The sequence below is a fragment of the Rattus norvegicus genome, chromosome 2, assembly GCF_021556685.1.
Source record: "Rattus norvegicus strain SHRSP/BbbUtx chromosome 2, alternate assembly SHRSP_T2T, whole genome shotgun sequence".
NCBI lineage: Eukaryota > Metazoa > Chordata > Mammalia > Rodentia > Muridae > Rattus > Rattus norvegicus.
In genome coordinates, this window is record NC_141535.1 from 103,350,345 (window position 1) to 103,369,077 (window position 18,733).

Here is an 18,733-nt window from a genome sequence, read left to right on the forward strand (position 1 = left end):
CACAGACTTGGGCCTGACGGGAGTCATTCAGAGTCAACAATAATCACACGAGATGCCCAATGAACAGATAATTCTTTGCATTTCTCAAATTGTGTTTACTGTTGCTACATTCTCACGGAAACACCATGCTTTCATGCTGACTTGCAAATATCTCCCTGGGTGCTTATTTATAGCTCAGTGGTTGCACAGGTGTTTCATGAAGCTCATGAAGCTGCAAAGTCCATGCAATCTGTGTTGTCTGCCCTAATGTCCATGTAAGGATTCTTAAGATCCTGTGGCTCATTAGAGGAAGTCTGATGCGAGATGGGAGAAAATGTGTAGTTTTTAAAGCCAGCTTTATTGAACTATACATATATTAAAGCTCACCCATTATAAGTGTACAGTTTAATGAGCTGTGACAAATTTGTGTCATTTTGTAGCTATCAATATGGTTATTTAAAATGCTTCTGTCATCTTTCAAATTTACCTAGTCTTTTAACAGTATTGATTTGAAAAGAAATGTATGTTTAGCTTTTATTAACTTTGCCACTTTACATTTATGTGTTTTGGCTTATATTCTATTTTCTTAATTTAAAATCACAAAGATTTACTCCTATGTGTTATAGTGTTTTATAATTTTAGCTTTTAAGCGCCAATGTGATTTTGTTAGTCTGAATATGTAAGGTGAGGCTGAAGGGGTTTTCCTTTCTTGGTTGTCATGTACCTGCCCATTTGTTCCACTGACACAGTCTCTCTTCTTTGTTGAAAGACTCCCCCTTCCTTCTAGAAATGTAGTTGACTGGACCTGCATGGGCCTCTTCTCTTAATTCTCTTTTATGCCATTTTTTTTTCTGTGTTCTCTCCACCAACTGATTGTTTTAGTTTTATAAAAAAGATTCAAGTGAATTAATTTGTCACCTTTGATCTAATTGTAAAATTAATTTTTACTATTTATTAGTTTCACTAATTTTTTTTGAAGAATTAACTTTCAGTTTTATTGGTTTTTCTTGATCTCTGGTCCCTTTTCTATTATGTATAGTTTGCCTTCTTGTGTTTACTTTTTCTTATCTCTATTTTTCTCTTTTTAATGATAAAAGCTTCATTGGTTGATTTATTGTTTTTCTTGTTTTTCAATATGAATGTTCAGTGCCATAGCGTTCATTGCTTTATTTGGATCCCAGGAGTTTTTGCATGTGTCTTTTTTAAATTTTCTTTAAAGCATTTGTTGACTGATGTAATGATTTCTTCACTGATGCAGGAGTTTAGACAAGGGTTGCTGAAGTTTGAGAATTGGGGATTTTTTCCAGATTTTTTTTATTTGATTCCATTTGTTTATATTATGAAAACAGAATTAATCTATATGCTTTTATCCTTCTAAATTTATTATGATTTACCTACCATTCAGAATGTGACTTGGTTTGGTGAACATACACTTGGTTTGGGAAATACAAGAGTTTCGTGTTGTGATTGCCTTTCATGTTTATAAATATCTTAAGTCAGTTGATTGATGATGTAGTTCAAGTCTACAATACTCATTCTGATTTTCTGTAATCAGTTCTATTAATGGCTGAGAAAGGAATTTTGAGATATCTTATTATACTTATGAATTTACTTAGATAGATCTTGCAGATCTATGTGGGATTGTTTCTCAGATATTTTGAAATTCTATTTTGGTACTTTCATATTTAACATTGTTATGTTTTCTTCAACAATTGATCCCAAGATGAAATATTTCTTAATAACAAAACTTATCTCTTTTCTGCTCATACTTGTCTGCTCTGGAACACCCCAGAGTGTATATAGATGGTCCTTGTTCACATACCGGTTGTAGCTACCATGATATGTTTAAACCTTGCATACTGATAAAAAGGGAGGAGAATAGTGTTGAAAATCATTAGGTCTTATTCCAAAAGCAGAGTGCAGGAAAAGTTTCATGATCTGGATCCAATATGCCTGGTTTCCATTCTCCTGTAACCATACACAGGGCCAAGGGCGGTACCTAAGCTAACTATGATCTGGTGACCTGTTTGTTTTGTGGGGCTCTGTTTTTGGTTTTGATTTCAGCTGATGTATCAGCTAATATCTCTGATATTATGCCATTTTCATAACATACCTATGCCCAAGAATTTCCCTTAATTAATTTTGAGTTAATTTGCCAGGAATGGAACTATTAGGTTGTAGAGGTGTATAAATAACTTCACTAGAAACTGTCGATCTGTTTTCACACAGCCTATTGTGTGCACCCACTAAGAAAGGAGGAGACCCAGCTACTCTCCATCTTAGCCTACGTGTGCATCGTCCTGTACACTTAGCCATTGTAATGCACGTGTGCACGCCTGTGTGCCTTTTTTTATTTATTATATATAAGTACACTGTAGCTGTCTTCAGAAACACCAGAAGAGGGCATCAGATCTCATTACAGATGGCTGTGAGCTACCATGTGGTTGCATGGGATTTGAACTCAGGACCTCTGGAAGAGCAGTCAGTGCTCTTAACCACTAAGCCATCTTTGCAGCCTCTGTGTGTGTGTGTGTGTGTGTGTGTGTGTGTGTGTGTGTGTGTGTGTGTGCGCGTGCGCGCGCGCACGCACGCTTTCTTATGGTTCTAATCCACAATTTCTTGTCAATTAGTTCTGTTTAGCATCATTTCATTTACATTTGCAGAAGTTTCCACAGAACTGCCAGTGCAGCTCTTCCATGAGTAGGTGACTGTAAGCACTCAGTGGTCCGTTGGCTCAGGACTGATGTGTAAGAAGATATAGTACCTTGCCCTGTTCCTTCCTATGTAGCATATCATCTCAGAGACAGAGCCTCAGTAGCAATGTGGGTGGCCTGTGCCTAAGGATCATCATCTTAACATAGAGGAGGGTATGTGCAGGCGAAATGCAGTGGCTCATTTCAAACAGAGGCGAAGGGGACGAGTCATCAAGGAAATGCAACTCATGACTGTCTTAGTTTTCACCCAGGATCTAAAAATGCACATGTTATAAAGATGCCCTCAGAGGAACAATGATGATGAAGCTGATGAGAGGAAGGGAAAGAATGTGAAAGGGGACTGGAAGGAGGAAGAGAGAGTATGTGTAGTGATCAGAAAGATGAGTGTGTGTGTGTGTGTATGTATGTATGTATGTATTATGTATGTATGTATGTATGTATGTGGGGGCACATGCAGTAATCAGAAAGTCCAGTTCAGGCAGGGGATAGCTATTGCCTATTCTTTATTTCTAGACTTTCGGAGCACTACCTATATCCAGTCAGACATGAACCCTTATCAGATATCATACAATCCAAGATTTAGACCCCTGAAAGCATTCTCATTTTTGTAGCCAGTATGATCAATGGGCCAAAGATCCAGAGCTATAGCCAGTGTGGAACTTTGTATCTCCATCCAGTTCTAAAAGAAAAATGGAAAGAGAAAGAAAAGAGAAAGAAAGAAATAAGAAAGCAAGAAAGCAAGCAATACGATCATTTTTAATGACCTTTGAGATTGGCCCATCCACTACTGTTTCAAGCATGCAAATATCCCTCTAACTGCCACCAGAGATTGAGAGGTAAATGCAGGAAGTAAGAGGGCCAGGAAGCATCTACATGTGAGATTAATTTCACAAGGTATTCGTTGCATTAAGAAATAAATAAAGCTAACAGACACAGGAGACAGGACATGATTTCCCTTGAGTGTAACTATATGTCCTGTGTTCTTTGAAATGATCTATTTAATTCTCCAAAACAGTCTAAAGTGAATGAAAATTTAGCTATGTTCCCTAAATTTAATTGAAGTATTCAGGGTATCAAATTAATTTCAAACAGAGCCCCCACTGAGATGGATTATACAGAGTTTCAGGAGATTCAAGCTTACACTCACTGTCCAGTAGGGTACCTTGTGCTGGAATTCTCACTGCAAGGAAGAAAGTGAAAAGTGATAGCGCCCAGGAATGGCCTCTGTTTACTGGATAAGATTGTCAGCACTTAATAATGCTAGAAATGAAAAGTATTAGTGATACTGAGATGCAGTCACTTTATAAGAGGGAATATAGTTTTCCTTAGCAAGTGTGTTTTGATGAGATCATTCTATTAACATTGCTTTTGCATCTATGTCTTACAACACTGACACTTTATTTATTTTTGCATTTTTATTCCTCTGCTGTTGCTGAGAAAGTGACATTCTAATAATGATCAATTTAGCCATTTTACTGAAAGGTCAAATAGACAAACCAACTTTGAAATTACAGGCTCTGTCTCTCAGGAGCAAGTAGTAACTGTCACTTTAACAGGGAGGTAAAATTGATGTGTCCATTATACAAAGTATACTATGTAAACTGTTTGCAGTCCTGTCATGAATTCATTTCCCAAAGTTTTGTGAGTGAGCACTGGAGAGGGAGCTCTGGGGAAGCTGGGCACTAGAGATGACTCTCTTGGGGAGCTGGGCACTGGGAATGGTGCTGGGGGTAGCTGTTAAGACAGAGATAATCCAGTTTGCTCTGTACTTTTAAGTAGTTTACTGTTCTGCTTTAACTCAGACCTTTGCTAGTGTAGCCCATCTTGCTTGTTACTTTGTCTTCATTTGTGTATCTTAGTGATTTTCATGAAGCACCGTTTTTCTTACACTGCTGATGAAGTGGGACATTTTGTAAATGTTCCCCAAATTCCCTGGTTTGTGGTGGCGGCTGTGATGTGTGTGTATGTAGCTTCATTTCATGTGTAGAATCATCTACAGAGATTCTTTTGGTTAATCCCCACATCAGCTCCACACAGAAGTAAGAACCTAGGGGCTTGCACAGGATCACAGAGCAGCTGGGGGCTCAGAACTTTTGTCTATATCCTTAAGCCCAGAGTGAGGTGAACAGTCTAATGAAGGTCACATTGGCATTGGAAAAGAGTGGGTTAATCTCTGCCCCGCACCTCCCTAGGGATCTCTGTGACCAAGAGGCCCTCTACCTTGATTCACCACTCAAGATGGGTTGCAAAGCTTTGCAAAGAACCAGGGGTTGGTTTCTAGGCCTCCACATATGTCCATTTCAAATAAGAGTTTTATTTAAACCGACTTCCTGTCTTCCATTGTTGAGTCAGCCCATCTTGAATTTCATATTTGATTGTTTACTTATTACAATGCAGAGAAGCTCTTGTGTGAAAAAAATTTGGCTCACCCTCAGAAAGAGAGAAAATGTACATAGAGAATAGACCCAGCTGTTAGAGCCATACCTGAGAAGAAGGTTGACTTTCTATCCACGTCAATAATCCACAGCAGGGCACGTCCCAGCACTCTCCTCAGGGTTAGGAAAATGTGAATGCATTAATTCCAGTTGACAGGCCCAAGACTATTGCTCTGGCTCTACTCCTCACTTCCCAAGAAGGATTTTCCCATAGCAGTGCATCTCCCAGGTCATCCCTGGGATCATCTCACCACTCAGGGTGTAAGAATGTAGACCCTCTCACGAAGAGATGATCTTTACTGTTCCTTCCTGGCTTGTCTAGAGACTCACGATTGTTTTGCCCCTAGCATTCATGAAGACTAGATACATTTTTTTCCAGGCCTGTGCTTCATGATATCATATGCTGCTTGATTTGTTCTAAGGAGAAATGCCTGCATTCTTATGAATGGAGTGCCTATGGTATTTCCAAGGCTTAGAGCCACAGAACAGACTTCTGTTGCCTTCACAACTGGTAACTAGCCAAGGATCTGAGCTGTTCTTACTTTCTCATTCAAGAGTGTATAATGTATAAGCTATCAAGACTCAGAAATAGTTCTTTCTGAATAAGTATTCTAAATACTCAGGATTTCTGCTCACACCTGTTTTAAACATCTGGCTTTGATTCTCTGATCCAGACCAGCAGATAAAGAATGGATGCTGGATGGCTGCCCATTTGGAAAACTCAAGTCTAGCCTTATCCTCATTCCTCGAGGCAAGAAGACTTTGTTATAGTTGGGCAAGGGTTCTTTTCAACTGACCTGAAAAGAATGGCATTTAACAAGCAGCAGTAACCAGACTCTTTCAGGTTGAATTTCCCATTGGCATCCACTTAAACTCTTAGGCACTGGATGTCGCAGCCTGAGTGTGTACACTTGGATCTCATCACCCTTCCCCCACTCCACCATTCCTTCAGTGGCCTGATATCATTGATCTCTCAACATTCCTAAGTAATATGCTATCAGGAGGGTGTAGATTAAGTCATCACCATCCATTAATGTCCTCATGGCATTGCGTTTGATCACCCAAAGAGTAGAACACAGGTATAGTAAACTGATGGGCTGTGGTCATGAGCGGCACAGAGATCATTTGGAAAGGGGAAATGACTAGAATTCACACCCTGGGAAGCTGACAGGCAGCTGGAGACATTGACGTTCCCTCTTCTACTTTGGGCCAGCCTCAAAGAATGTCCCACCCAAGTGTGGCTTCAGAGAGTCATGTCCAAGTGGAGGCCAGGACAGCATCTGTTCAATGCTATTTATGCAGGGGACCATGTGAGGCAGATGCATTTAGGTAAAGGGTGCTGCTGATTTAATGCCTCATGCATTGTCACTGCACTCAATTAGATTCCCATGGTCAGCACCCAGGGAATAATTTGCTCTCAAGTGAGTCTGACAAGAGTTCCACGTTTCCTTGATTGTCAAGAATTTTGCCATAGATTCACTTTAGCTCTCTCTGGCCTTAATTAATCCATTGAACATAGAAATCAAACAAAATCTGCACTGAGCATTTTTACTTCTCTGCTTTGTTTTTGTTGTTGTTGTTGTTGTTGTTGTTGTACAGTTTCCTACCAACAAACAAACAAAAACAAAACAAAACAAACACTTGTTAAGTGCTATGAGCTATGACTACGGGTAGAGATCTATGACAGAACTGGTAGTTAGAGTGTACAATGAGGCCCTGGGGGCCAACTTCAGCCTCATGGAAAACAAAATCCAATCAACAAAATGGTATTAGTGACAAAGCAGGTCCAGGTGACAGACATATTGACACGGACATATATACAAAGTGGAGACCCCTGGCCACTCAGTTCCACTCCAAGCATAGCTGCTGTGCAAACTCAGAGTGGGCAGTCACCCACTCTGCAGGAGGGAGGCAAGGTGCTTCAGGTTTGCAGGATGAGGGGAGTGGCAGGCACTGGGTAGGCAGGGACACATCCTGTCCAGAACCAAGGACTGCTTCATTCATCACGCATTCCACACAAGTTCATTTCTGCATTGTTTGCAGAACTTCAAAGACCATATTTTCTTATTAAGTCACTTTTGTAAAAAGGTTGTGCCGGGGAGACAGGATGGAGAAAAACATTTCCCATCTTCACCAGTTTTTTTATCGTATGTGTCAGCAATGTTAACTGTATTTTGTAACCAACCCCCAGACAGTTTTAATCTTGCAGAAATGCAACTCTAGACCTATTAAACAAAACCTTTCAACCCTGCTTCCTCCAGCCTCAGGCCCTGGCAGCCACTCTCTGTTTCTGTGCATATGTCTGTACTAGGAACATGAATGGGAGCATACATTGTTTTACTTGGTGTATCTGATTTATTTCACTTGGCAGAAGGTTCCTTCAGAGTTTGCACATGTCTTGGTGTATATCTGAGTACATTTTAAATGATATTCCATTGTAGGTTCATGCCAAAGCTTATTTATTCCCTCCTTTGGAAACTGCTCCTGCTTCTTGGCTGCTGTGAATAATATTGCTATGACATGGTGTGAAAACCTGCTCGAATTCTTTCTTTCAGGTTTTTTTTTTTTTTGAGCACATACACAGATGTGGAGTTGTTGTACCATATGGTGTCTGTCTAATTTTCAAAAATATTTTTATTATACTTACTTCAGGGGAGGGCAAGAATAATGAATGGTATGTGTGTAGGTCAAGACAGCTTGTGAGTCAGTTCTCTTTTTCTACCCTGTGGGTCCTGGGGAGTCAAACCCAGGTAGTTGGGCTTGATACAAGAATGTTTACCCACTGAGCCATTCCAGTGGCCCATGTGTCTCCCCTGTGCAATGTTCCACACTGATTATCTAGTTCACATTCCCACCGACATTGAACAGTGGCTATCTCTGTATTTTCAGCCCTGAATTTTTGATGTTTATAACTGATTCATATTTTAAAACTACTATATACTGTCCTTACTCTGAAGCTGACCTGCTCCTGCGTCTGCCGCCCAGCAGTCTCTGGCAAGAGTGATTCTAGGTGACATGGGGGTCAAGGGTGATGTCTGCACAGTGCATGTCCCTGTGTGGAAGCACCGCATTTTACCCCGCTCTCCAGAGAGGCAAAGCAATGAGCTAGTGTCACAAGCTGACATTCATGTATCCCTTCTCAAAGCACTTTTAATAACACTGGCAAAAAAATATCAAAGGACGGGGAAATGTTCTGTGTCCCCCGAGGAACTTGTTTTATGAATATCCAGCATACTCTGTCACACTAAGGGGAATAGCAGAGGGAAAGTACGTTATATCCTTCTGCTGCGAATTTTGACCAGATTCCAACAAGACTTGAGACAAAGGTGAACTTCTTCCTCTTTATTCTATTTCTGGTTTTCTTTTTACGAAGAACTTTGAATTTGTCAAATTCGTATCACTGTGACCAGATTCTTGACAAAGGGCGGACAGGTAAGCAAGCAGGGAAGGAGGAAGAGAGGCAGGGAAGGAAGGAAAGAAGGAAGGAGGGAGAGACAGAGGAAGGGAGACATATGGTGGCTGGCTCACAATTTGAGGACATGGCCCATCATTGCAAGGAAAGCATGGAGTAGGAACACGAGGCAGCTGCTCACATTGTATCCTCAGTCAGGAAGCAGAGAGGTGAATGCTGGCACGTAGCAAGTTCCTCCTTTCTCCATAAATGCTGCTGTCCACATTCAGAGTTCATCTTCAATCCTCAGTGAAAGCTCTCTGGAAAGGCCCTCACAGATATGCACTAGCACATCTCCTAGGCAACTCCAGATTCAGTCAGGTTGACTGTAACTGTTGTACATCGCAGCCACCTAAGGAAAAATTTAAAACTTAGAAATAATTTGTACTGGAGGTCCCTTGTCCTCTTCTTCACACAGAGTGGAGGGAGCCACAACCAACACACCGTTCTGCTCTGTGATATACATCTTGCCAAAAGTAATGTACTTTCCACAATGAAAGACAGCCCACTGTTGGAAAGCAAAGCAAAGGACTCCATTTAGGAAGACTACAGGAAGAAAGCATGCTTTTGGTTTTCTGAGTGGTGGTTTCTATGCCTCCGGAGATAATCCTAAGAGAGTTAAACCATTTGGGATAAATGGAAGAGCATCACAGATGACCATGATTTGATCACATGCCCCAAGAGTCATGTGATATAACTCCTCTCCAGTTCTGGGAAGGTGAGGTAGTAAATACAACTACCATACATTCTTTCCTCACTGGAGATTATTGACACGTATACCTTCACCAGAAATACCCCCCAAGTCATTCTGTGTGACAGAGGAGTCTCTTCACTGTAGTTAGGGATAAGAGGAGGACAGAGGGAGGTAGAGAGAGAAAGGAAACAGAGTGAGGAAGCACTGCATATGAAGCAGGCATGTGCAAAGTGTTTTGTGCATATTACATTATTCAATCCTTTACAGCAGCCTCATGACATAGGGTCCAATGTCCATTTCACAGACGAGAAAGCCAAGCTCAGAATGGTTAATCACTTGCCCATGTCAAAGGGTTAGTAAGCAGTTGGTCTGGGGTCCTGGTGTGTTTCTTTGTCGCTGCGATAAAACACTGACAAACTTGAGGAGAAAGGGTTTTATTTGGTTTAGTTATGCTTCACCCTCCCAGGAAGCCAAGGCTGGAAATCAAGGCTGGAACTTAAAGCAGAAACCTTAGGAGATGTTGCTTACTGGTTGGCTTAGCTACATTTCTTACCCAGCACAGACCCAGCTGCCTAGGAATAGTACCACCCACAGTGGGCTAGGTCCTCACACATCAATGAGCAGCTATGCCCACAATCAGATGCAGGCAATTCCTTAATCCCTTTTCCTGATTGAGGTTCCCTCTTCCTGGGTGTGTCAAGTTAACAACTGAAGCTTAACAATGGCATCTGAGAGTCCCTGCCAAGTGGCCAGGGGAGCTTTCTTGTTGAAACGGTTAGTAAGTTTGCAGCCCAAGAAGATAGCATGAACACTGAAGATACTCCAGATAATCTCTGCTCCTGATCCTTTCTGTCACTATCTTCTCTGAAAGGGACAATATCAATCCTACATTACATTGCTTACATTGCTTGAACAACAACAAAAAAACATGCCTGGAACCATTGGATATAAGAACAGCAAATTCAAATGATTGAACCTGGTTTTGACAGCTATCAGTATCAGCAGGTGAAAATTTAAACAGCAGTTTTAAATATTAAAATATTTCAACAAATATTAAATTATTAAATATTTAATATTAAATCATTAAAACAAATATTAAAATGGGTAGGTTTTAATATTTGGTTTAGGAAAGCTTTTATAAGCCAGCAACTTCCAAAAGCACACCAAACATCACGCCAGCCACCCACCCACCCTTGCCTGTTTTGTCTTCTGGTGCTGAGCTGAGCTGTTTAGTTTAGGGTTAAGGGTAGATGACTCTGCTAGGCAGTCAGAGGGCTCTGAGGATTATCTGCCTCGATTTCTCTTTTTTTGAGACAGAAATCATAAGTAGCCCAGGCTAGCCTCAACTTATTATGTAGTTGAACCTTCAACTCCTCCACACGTGGCTCCACCTCAGGGGACATCTAACCCATTACCAAGAAAACCTACTTTACTTGACATTCCAGGTCTTTAAATGTTTTTTTTTTCTTCTGAAAATAGAATGTTCCACTTTTAATCTAATATAACCTCACAGTCCTTATTAACTTGCTACCCGTAAGCAGTTTAATATATATAAAAAAGAGAGAATCCTAAAACCAAATAACTCACTATATTCGTGTTGGTTTTTCTGAATGGCATCTCAGGCCTATGTTTATAGTGAGATCTGGGAATGTGTTTGGCAAGCATTCATTTTCCTCTAGAAACTACTTTGCACAGCAGCAATATGCTTATTCTTACCAAAGTTCTGCTTGGCCTGGCATCAGATCCCCACCCCTAGCCCAGGGCTTCTGCACTGGGTACACAATGCCTCCTCACTGCTTCAGAGCCTTTGGCATTCTGTATTGCTGAGTTTACCAGGGAAGTGTGAGAACATGCTCAATCCTTCCCTTGGGACGAACCAGAACTATCGTGGTCTCTCTACACTTGGAGTGAATACGATCAAACTGCAAGTCTTTTTTTTAAAGGAATTTTTGTTGTTGTTGTTGTTGTTTCATTGAGCTGTTTCTTTAAAAACTCAAAACTACATGAGGTTCATTTATAAGATTGAGTTGATCAGTTGAATTAAATTTACAACCCGTATCAGTCAGATATTTACTGAAAGTATCTTCTAGAAGTTTTGACATTAGACTTGATTTTGTATGAATGTTATAAGATTTTCCTGCCTAGAGATATTCACTTCAGGGTTTGCTCAGTACTTTGACTTTGTAAAATTGAGGGGTTTTGCCAAGTTGAAGTGATTTATAAACATATAAATGTATGCATTACCACACTTTGTCAGCAATATCCTCCAATATGATTCTTTAGATAGCATGGCTTAGTGCCATTGTCCCTGTCTGAGTCTGCGTGCATGAACACCGGTGCCCCCACAGTAGTGAAATAACCTAATGCTGAGGTTGGGGACGCATACCCCTACTGGCGGCACATAAGTATAACCTGGTAGAAACTTCTAATGTCAGCAGTGGAGAGCTGATATGGATATGACTATAAACTGCGATGTCATGATATAGCAACATCATTTTAGTTTGGGCTCCCCACCCCTTCCTTCCCTTCTCTCTTTTCTCCCTCACCTTTCTCTGTCTTATAAGACATTGGGGATGAAACTCAGGCCTAAGATGTGCTGGGAAAGCACTCTGTCACTGAGCTATGAGGATTAGCAGGATTTTAATAGTTTTGCAGATTTTTGTAAGCCTAGATATCTGCGTGTATGAATGAGACTGTCACATCAGTAGATCATGAACAACCTAATTTGGGAAAATGAAGCAGGGAAACCTGGCCCCTCCCCACTAGAGCTCCCTTCCATGGCATGTGCTATTGCTTTTTCTTTTGAATCATGAGTGTGACTCACTTTAATGGCTCTTGACCATAACTAAGATGACCTGAGCTTGCTTTCTGTCCCTAATAATAATTATGCTTCCTGTAATTATGATTATCAACCTCTCTCCTCAGTAGAACAGTGACTGGACCAATTCTCCAAAGGTCTACTCTCTCCTTCCTCTCATCCACATTTTCTTCTTTTGCAGATTGGATTTGAGGCCTCTTCTTCCCAGGGACAGGCTGCAGCCTTGGGGAGTGGGGGTGGGGCTGATTCTGAGCCAGCTCGCCACGTCTTCTCCTTCTCCTGGTTGAATTCCCTAAATGAATGATATTTATTCTCCTTGCTGCCCCCTGTCTGCCTGGCTGAGAAGCACATAGGGAAACCTGGTGGAAATTCACCGTGATGCATACGAAGGGGACCTCTGGACAGGATTTCTAAAACCAAAACAAAACAAGAACAACACCCTTTAATTCCAGATGACTTATCTAACTTGTTGAGAAAATGATTATGCTCAGAACAAAAATTACAGAAAATACTCTGATGAAGAAACTTGATCTTATGCTTTTATTGGGTGAGAAACATTCTGAAGGGTGTGTAGGTGTGGTGCGTGTACACATCAGCTGTGAGTGGCGAGCGGTTACAAACTGGCAGAACACTCTCCTCTCTCTGGGCTTCTTGTTATTTTCGGACACTCGTGCCTTTTGCTTTTCTCCTTAGCATTGCAGGTGGTAGGTGACATTCAGTGTCAGTTCAGAACTGACCCATTTATCAAAATATGGAGATTGGTCACTGACCAAAGCTATGTAGAATGCTATAGAGGTTCCTCTTCCCTACAGATGTCACAGGATGTACAGCCAGAAGTTTTCTTTACATGTGGCCACACTTCCATAGTCCAGAAGGCCAAAGGTCTAGGGCAATTCTTTAGACATTTTTCTAATACTATTTACATATCTCATAATCTTATATCCATGTAACAGCCACTTTAATTGAAGACTTTCTGGGAGGAACTGTCTACTTTCTTATGTGTCTGCCATAGCAGCAATTCAGCAAACTGTGGAACAACTGCATGTATTTAAATATACACACAGTCTCCCCCTGTGCGCTCTCTCTCTCCCTCTCCCTCTCCTCTCTCTCCCCTCTCTCCCTTCTCTCTCTCCATGCTTTCATCACATACGTGTAACGTTACTTTAAATGAACTCCTAAATAAATGTTTTTAAGAACTTTAGTCTCCTAGCAATTTATTCAGTGATTCATGTTTTATTATTAAGCCATTAATCAAGCACATTTCAAGGGCCTCAAGAGAAGTGCCATCTTCATACATACAAATTAATTTTAAAGTATTAATTATGGAACTAAAAATTTTATAGCTGTAACCAAACTACTAAAGCAAATATATTGTCCGACTAATTAGATACGCTGTTTAATTTTAGAAGCAAATAACAGTCCTACAAGTTGCAGTTATTAGGACTGGGATAGAGAGAAATATGAAAGGTATTTGTGGAGCTATTATTCTTTTTTAAGAAAAAATTTCCCAAGTGCCCTTTTACCACAAATATGTTTATTTATTTGAAATGTTTGCATTATTAAGTTTCTCCTAACTAAGGCTGGTGAGATAGTACAGTGGGTACAACCACTTGCCTTTGGACCTGAAGAACCAAGTTCAATTCTTAGGACTCACATGGTAGGAGTCCTCTGACATCCATCAGTTGTCCTCTGACGTCCACCCATTTGCCAGGATGCCCACACTTCCTGGTCCTCAACTAATTAGGCTTGCAAGCTATTTCCACTGTGACTGATCTTCTAGTTGTAAAATTATCAAGTTTTAAGGGTGGGAGGAACCTCTAAAATTATTTAATTCAATCTCAGAAGGGAAATCTGAGATACAGAGGAAAGCCCAGGACAAATTGCAGGGCTAGTGTAAGCTATGTGACAACGTTCATATTTTTAGGAGAAAATAAAATGTAGGGTTTGTTTTTTGGGGAGGGGATTGTTGTATTGTTTTTATTTTCTTGTGCTGGGTCCATTTCTGAAGAGGAAAAATAAAGCCACAACAACCTTTCAGATTTTATTAAAAATATAGTCAACGTTCTCTGACACAACCAAATTGACCAAGGATCAGAAAGATGTTTTATTATTGAAACATTTACAAGAAAAAGTTGATTCAAAGAGCTTACACATTTTGTCCTAGCCACCCCTCAAGAATGAATTCTCTTACACTGTGTCTCCAAATAAAAACAACTGGGTGACTTCCATCTGCTTTTTTAAAGGTTTCCTCCTTGGATCCACATTTTCTTTAAGATATCGCTATAAAGACACTTATTTGCACATAGAAACTAAGCGTGGGCAATACAAATAACGCTGTTTTGTTACTACAAAGAAACACACTTTGTGCATGCTAATTAAGGGGTATATAGGCTCTCTCCCTGTACATCTTCTATGCTTCAAGCTATATAAAAATAAACAAATGATATCAGAGCTGCAGTATGGTACAGAATACTGTGTTTTAAATTTTTTATTTTTACTTGTGTGCTAAATGCAGAATCGTTTTGGCCAAGCGCAACATTTCATTTCCCGATAATCTCCATCAGTTTCCTGTTGCTGTGAGCTTGCTGAGCTAACTGCTCTGCCCTGGCCATTTCCAAGACTTCCCTCAGAAGGTGGAAGGTGAGATCCAGAGAGATGGGCGGCTCCTCGGACCGCCTCTCCCTCTCCAGCGCCCCCTGGTGGCCACCGAGGGCATCCTCGGCGCCGCGTTCCGCCAGCTCCGTGCTGCTGTCGAGCGGGCGCTGAGGCATCTGCAGCTGCTGCAGCAACACGCGGAAAAAGTTAGCCGCAGCCTGGTCGTGCGAGGGGCGGCTGCCGCGACCCGCGGTGAGGGGCGTGGAGTTGGGGGACAGCCGAGCAGCGGGACTTCTGTTGAGGTTCCCCAGGCGGAGGAAGTATTCTTCACCCATGCGGATCAGAATCGGCTGAGGTTGCTGGGGCTGCTCCGGTTGCAAGAAATTCAACGGCTGCGGGGCCCGCGGCGCTCCAGAGACGGATCCCCTGCTCAGCAGGGCCCTGCAAGGCAGACAGGGCGACAGAGCCACCAGCAGCATGCCCGCGGACACCAGCAGCCGCAGCCGCATGTTAGGGGCGCTCTCTGCAGCCGAGGTTGGGGTAGAGGGAGAGACAAGGTGGAGGAAAGAGAAGGTGGGGGAGAGAGGTAAGACTGGTTAGAGTTTAGCTCAGCTGGAAGGTGTAGCGGGACTTCCTATCCGACAGACACAGACAAGACAGGCTCTGGGCTTCTGTGACGCTGTCCGCGGTGCTGAAGCTATGTACCTGCAAAGCTCATATGGTGCGAGCCTGCAGGTGACCCTTCCTTGGAGACCTAAAAGGGACACCCCCTGACTCCTCTTCCTAAGTCTTCCCCAAACTGACTTTCTTGAGCCCGGAGAAGTGCCACAGGTTTAAGCTATTCGCCCGCTCTAATCGCCCCTTTCGGACATCATTTTCTTCCAAATTAAGAACTACCTCCTCCTCTCTGTCTCCATTCCTGCCCTTGCTCCCTTTGCTTGCGGGTATGGGACACAATAAGGGAGCCATTCTTTACACAGACTATGAGCAATGAGTGGCAGATTGGATTGAGTGCATAAAGATGAGCAGCCGCAGCCGCCGTCTAACTTAGCTTTTTGCCACATCGCGGCTGTCATCGGAATTTTAAGGCACAGTTAGCGACACACATACATGCATAGGCACAGGCATTCCAGCACTTGGGCAGCTGGCTCCGGGGCGCACCACAGCAGCTCAGGCAGCACAAAGTTGGTGGCGCCCATCTAGGCGCTGCCTACCTTCTCCTCCCTTGGCAGGTGAGCCCGCACTGTTGTTCTGCGAGGTACCTCTCTCAGGATGCCTCCTGCAGGTTTTCTTCCTCTTCTCCTTTCTCTTCTCCTTTTCTTTGCCTTTCCCCTTTCTCTTCAGTTTCTCAACGTACTTGGGCTCTGAGTTTCTCCACACCAGAGCCCGGAGTGAGATTTTATAACGTCGACCCTCTTCAGAAAGCACGCAGCATTTGCCTAATAAGCTGACGCTCTCTTGACAGCTCGATTGCGTGCTGCCTCTGCTCCTGCATAAATAATAGGGCCCTGCCAAGGAGCGAGGGACAGGGTTCTGCTATTTCAACACTGAATCTCACATCCAATTATATCAACAGATATTTATCGCCTCCTTGGTGACGTCAACGAGCCCTAAAATGGAAGGGCTTCTTATGACTTGTCCATTGACAAAAATTCTTGAATGAGATTATCCAAGTGTGGAAAACATACTGACCTCTTACTATGATAGGCCAGATACAGACCAGAAAAGAGGCAGAGTGGGAGAGAGAAAGAGGTGGGGAGTGCAGAGCTGCCAAGAAGGTAGCCACCATTAAGGGGGTGGATTTGGACATTTCCTGGTGTCTCACCACTCCCACCTAACTTTTCTGTCATGTTGTACTCTCAGGAAAGATCTTAGTATCTGAAATATGTCTTTACTATGGCCTGCCATCTTTCTGCCTGGAGGAGAATGAAGAACTAGGGGACAGAGACAACCAAGTCTTAGCTTTTAGCTCCTTAGTCTTCCCAAGAGCAGATAAAAGAATTGTGGATCTGAAGACAAGACCAATAAGGTTTTTGAAACCAGCTGCGTGTTTTTCTTCATGAGAAAAGAGCTATTCTAATAATGAAGGCTGTAAACAAAGACTCTTAACAAAAACCTCAGGTTCAAGTGAATCTCGGGTCTCCTATGGGTCTCCTCTCAGAATCTAAAGTTAATCAGGACTTTTCTGCTCTCCTAAGAAGACCACGGTGAGCTGTGTGCATTAAAAAGTCTATTCCCAGTCTACAGTGCAAACCCAAGGAGGGAGGCATTGTTCTAATTCTTGTGTTGAACAAACATAAGCTGCTTGATAACCTGAAAAAAATCAGTCCTTGAGCCTGTAAATGAGAATCTTTCATTTTACCTCCATATACTATTAAATCATGACAGTATGTATAGCAAGGCACTCAAGTTATTTATTATGTGTTCTGTTCCTTTCTCCAAATTCAAATGTGTACCACAGTGTCTTTAGTAATTGCTCTCTGACACTATTATAGAATACAATGCCATGTCTACAAATCCACTCTCAATTTTGAGTTAAATGGATATTATGTCTAAGTGGGAAGCAGTTACCTTTAATCCTGCAATTCAAGATGCTGTTACAAACTCTAGTGTCTGTGATTCATTTCAGTTGCCTCATAACCACCACTACTGTTTATCCAAATTTTCCTGTTCCCTGTTTCTGGTTATGTCTGCCATTTTCTCTGTCTCTAAAGTAACAGATAATGCAATGCAGACTTCAACCCCTGTTTGGGACCTGTATTAATCGACAACTCTTCTAGAAACAAAAGGAAAGTGGGGGGAAACACTGGGAGTTTGCAGAAAAGTCAGCTCATAGATGAATAATGCACTGTGGGATGCATTTTTGATAGACAAGAAGACAAGAACATTTTCCCTGTCCACTGGGAAAATGTCATTTGTTAATAAATACTGATTAAAGGGGGTTTGCATCGATAAGGAGGCCTCCAGAACCTTCATTATTGTTACTGTGGGCATTTTAGAAGTTGAAATTCATCTCAGTGCCTGGGTTTTTTGTTGGTTGGTTTCTGTTTTGTTTTAACTTTAATTCTAACCCCTTCTCTGCCCATTCATAAAGTTCAGCTTAAATGCCAGTCTGGAGAGGGAAAGCAGCCAATGAGTCCTGAAGAGGAAGTAAGAAAGGGAAGTGCCTGGGAGCAGTCCAGAAGTCAGGGAGGTTCCTTGGGAGAAGAAGTAGCAAGTGTGAGTCCCTTGCTAACCTCCTGACCCTTAAAATCCCTTCCCATGGGGCCGTCTGAGGATGCATTTTTACTGTCTCTCCCTTGCTGTTGCCATGGGGTTTCACTGGAATATAAATTGTGAAGTATCATAATTTACTGAAGTAAATCAGAGAATACTTGTCTTAGAAATAGTCACTTGGTTTAAATGAAAACTGGTGGTAATCTGAAGTTACTTGGCTAGTGATAAAGTCAGAACAAGAACCCAGTTCTTTTGACTGCCAGCCTTACTATTGACACAGCACTGCAGTATCCTTTGTGCTTCCCTTCCCAGCAAAGGTACATGAATGAGCCTAGATGAGTTGAATTTAGGTGGCACAGCATACACATCAGTTCTTGATGTACCTTTTCTCCGGTTTATTGCCAAGGCATGAGAATACAGAAAGTCTTTGTGCAGTGCCCCTTGCCTTTAAATGTCAGTGTGTGCACGCTGCTATTTTCATGTTAGCTGAATCTTGTGATTATGATGTGATGTGCACTGATGCACCTAAAAATGAAAATGCAAAAATACACAAATAAAAATCACACAAAATAAAAGCATTACTTTTTACCTTTTTATAGAATACAGAGAGTAGGGATTCTTGAAATTATGATATAGATGTGTGATTGGAGAAGTAACAATGTTCTATACAAGACACTAAGAAATCTAGGCTTATAAATCTCACACCAAGATATACCACCTCACTTATTTTAAGGAGTCATAAAAGGACCAGCACAAATGCTTTTAGATCCTGGAAATATGTCCAAGAAATATGGGCACCAAATAGTGATTAATTTCTGTTCAAAATACTTT

The 18,733-nt window shown here is 41.7% G+C and overlaps 2 protein-coding genes across 4 annotated transcripts in view; one reads left to right on the forward strand and one right to left on the reverse strand.

Moving 5' to 3' along the window:
• Trim55 (tripartite motif-containing 55) overlaps positions 1-13,292 on the forward strand; it is a 48,773-nt gene extending 35,481 nt beyond the window's left edge. For 2 of the 3 annotated variants that reach the window (XM_087628466.1, XM_087628471.1), the window contains one exon: positions 12,273-13,292. In XM_087628466.1, coding sequence (XP_087484592.1) covers positions 12,273-12,283 — 11 coding nt within the window. In that variant the 3' untranslated portion in view covers positions 12,284-13,292. 3 annotated transcript variants of the gene reach the window in all.
• Positions 13,293-14,173: 881 nt separating this feature from the next.
• On the reverse strand, positions 14,174-16,060 carry Crh (corticotropin releasing hormone). The gene is made up of 2 exons (NM_031019.2): positions 15,901-16,060; positions 14,174-15,209 (listed from the first exon to the last, which is right to left on the reverse strand). Exon 2 carries the CDS (start codon positions 15,193-15,195, stop codon positions 14,632-14,634), a length of 564 nt encoding a protein of 187 aa, NP_112281.1. The 5' UTR covers positions 15,196-15,209; positions 15,901-16,060; the 3' UTR covers positions 14,174-14,631.
• Positions 16,061-18,733: the final 2,673 nt, after the last annotated feature.

Coding starts and splice junctions, on each gene's coding strand:
- Crh (NM_031019.2), bottom strand. CDS start 15,195: ATGCGGCTGCGGCTGCTGGTGTCCGCGGGCATGCTGCTGGTGGCTCTG.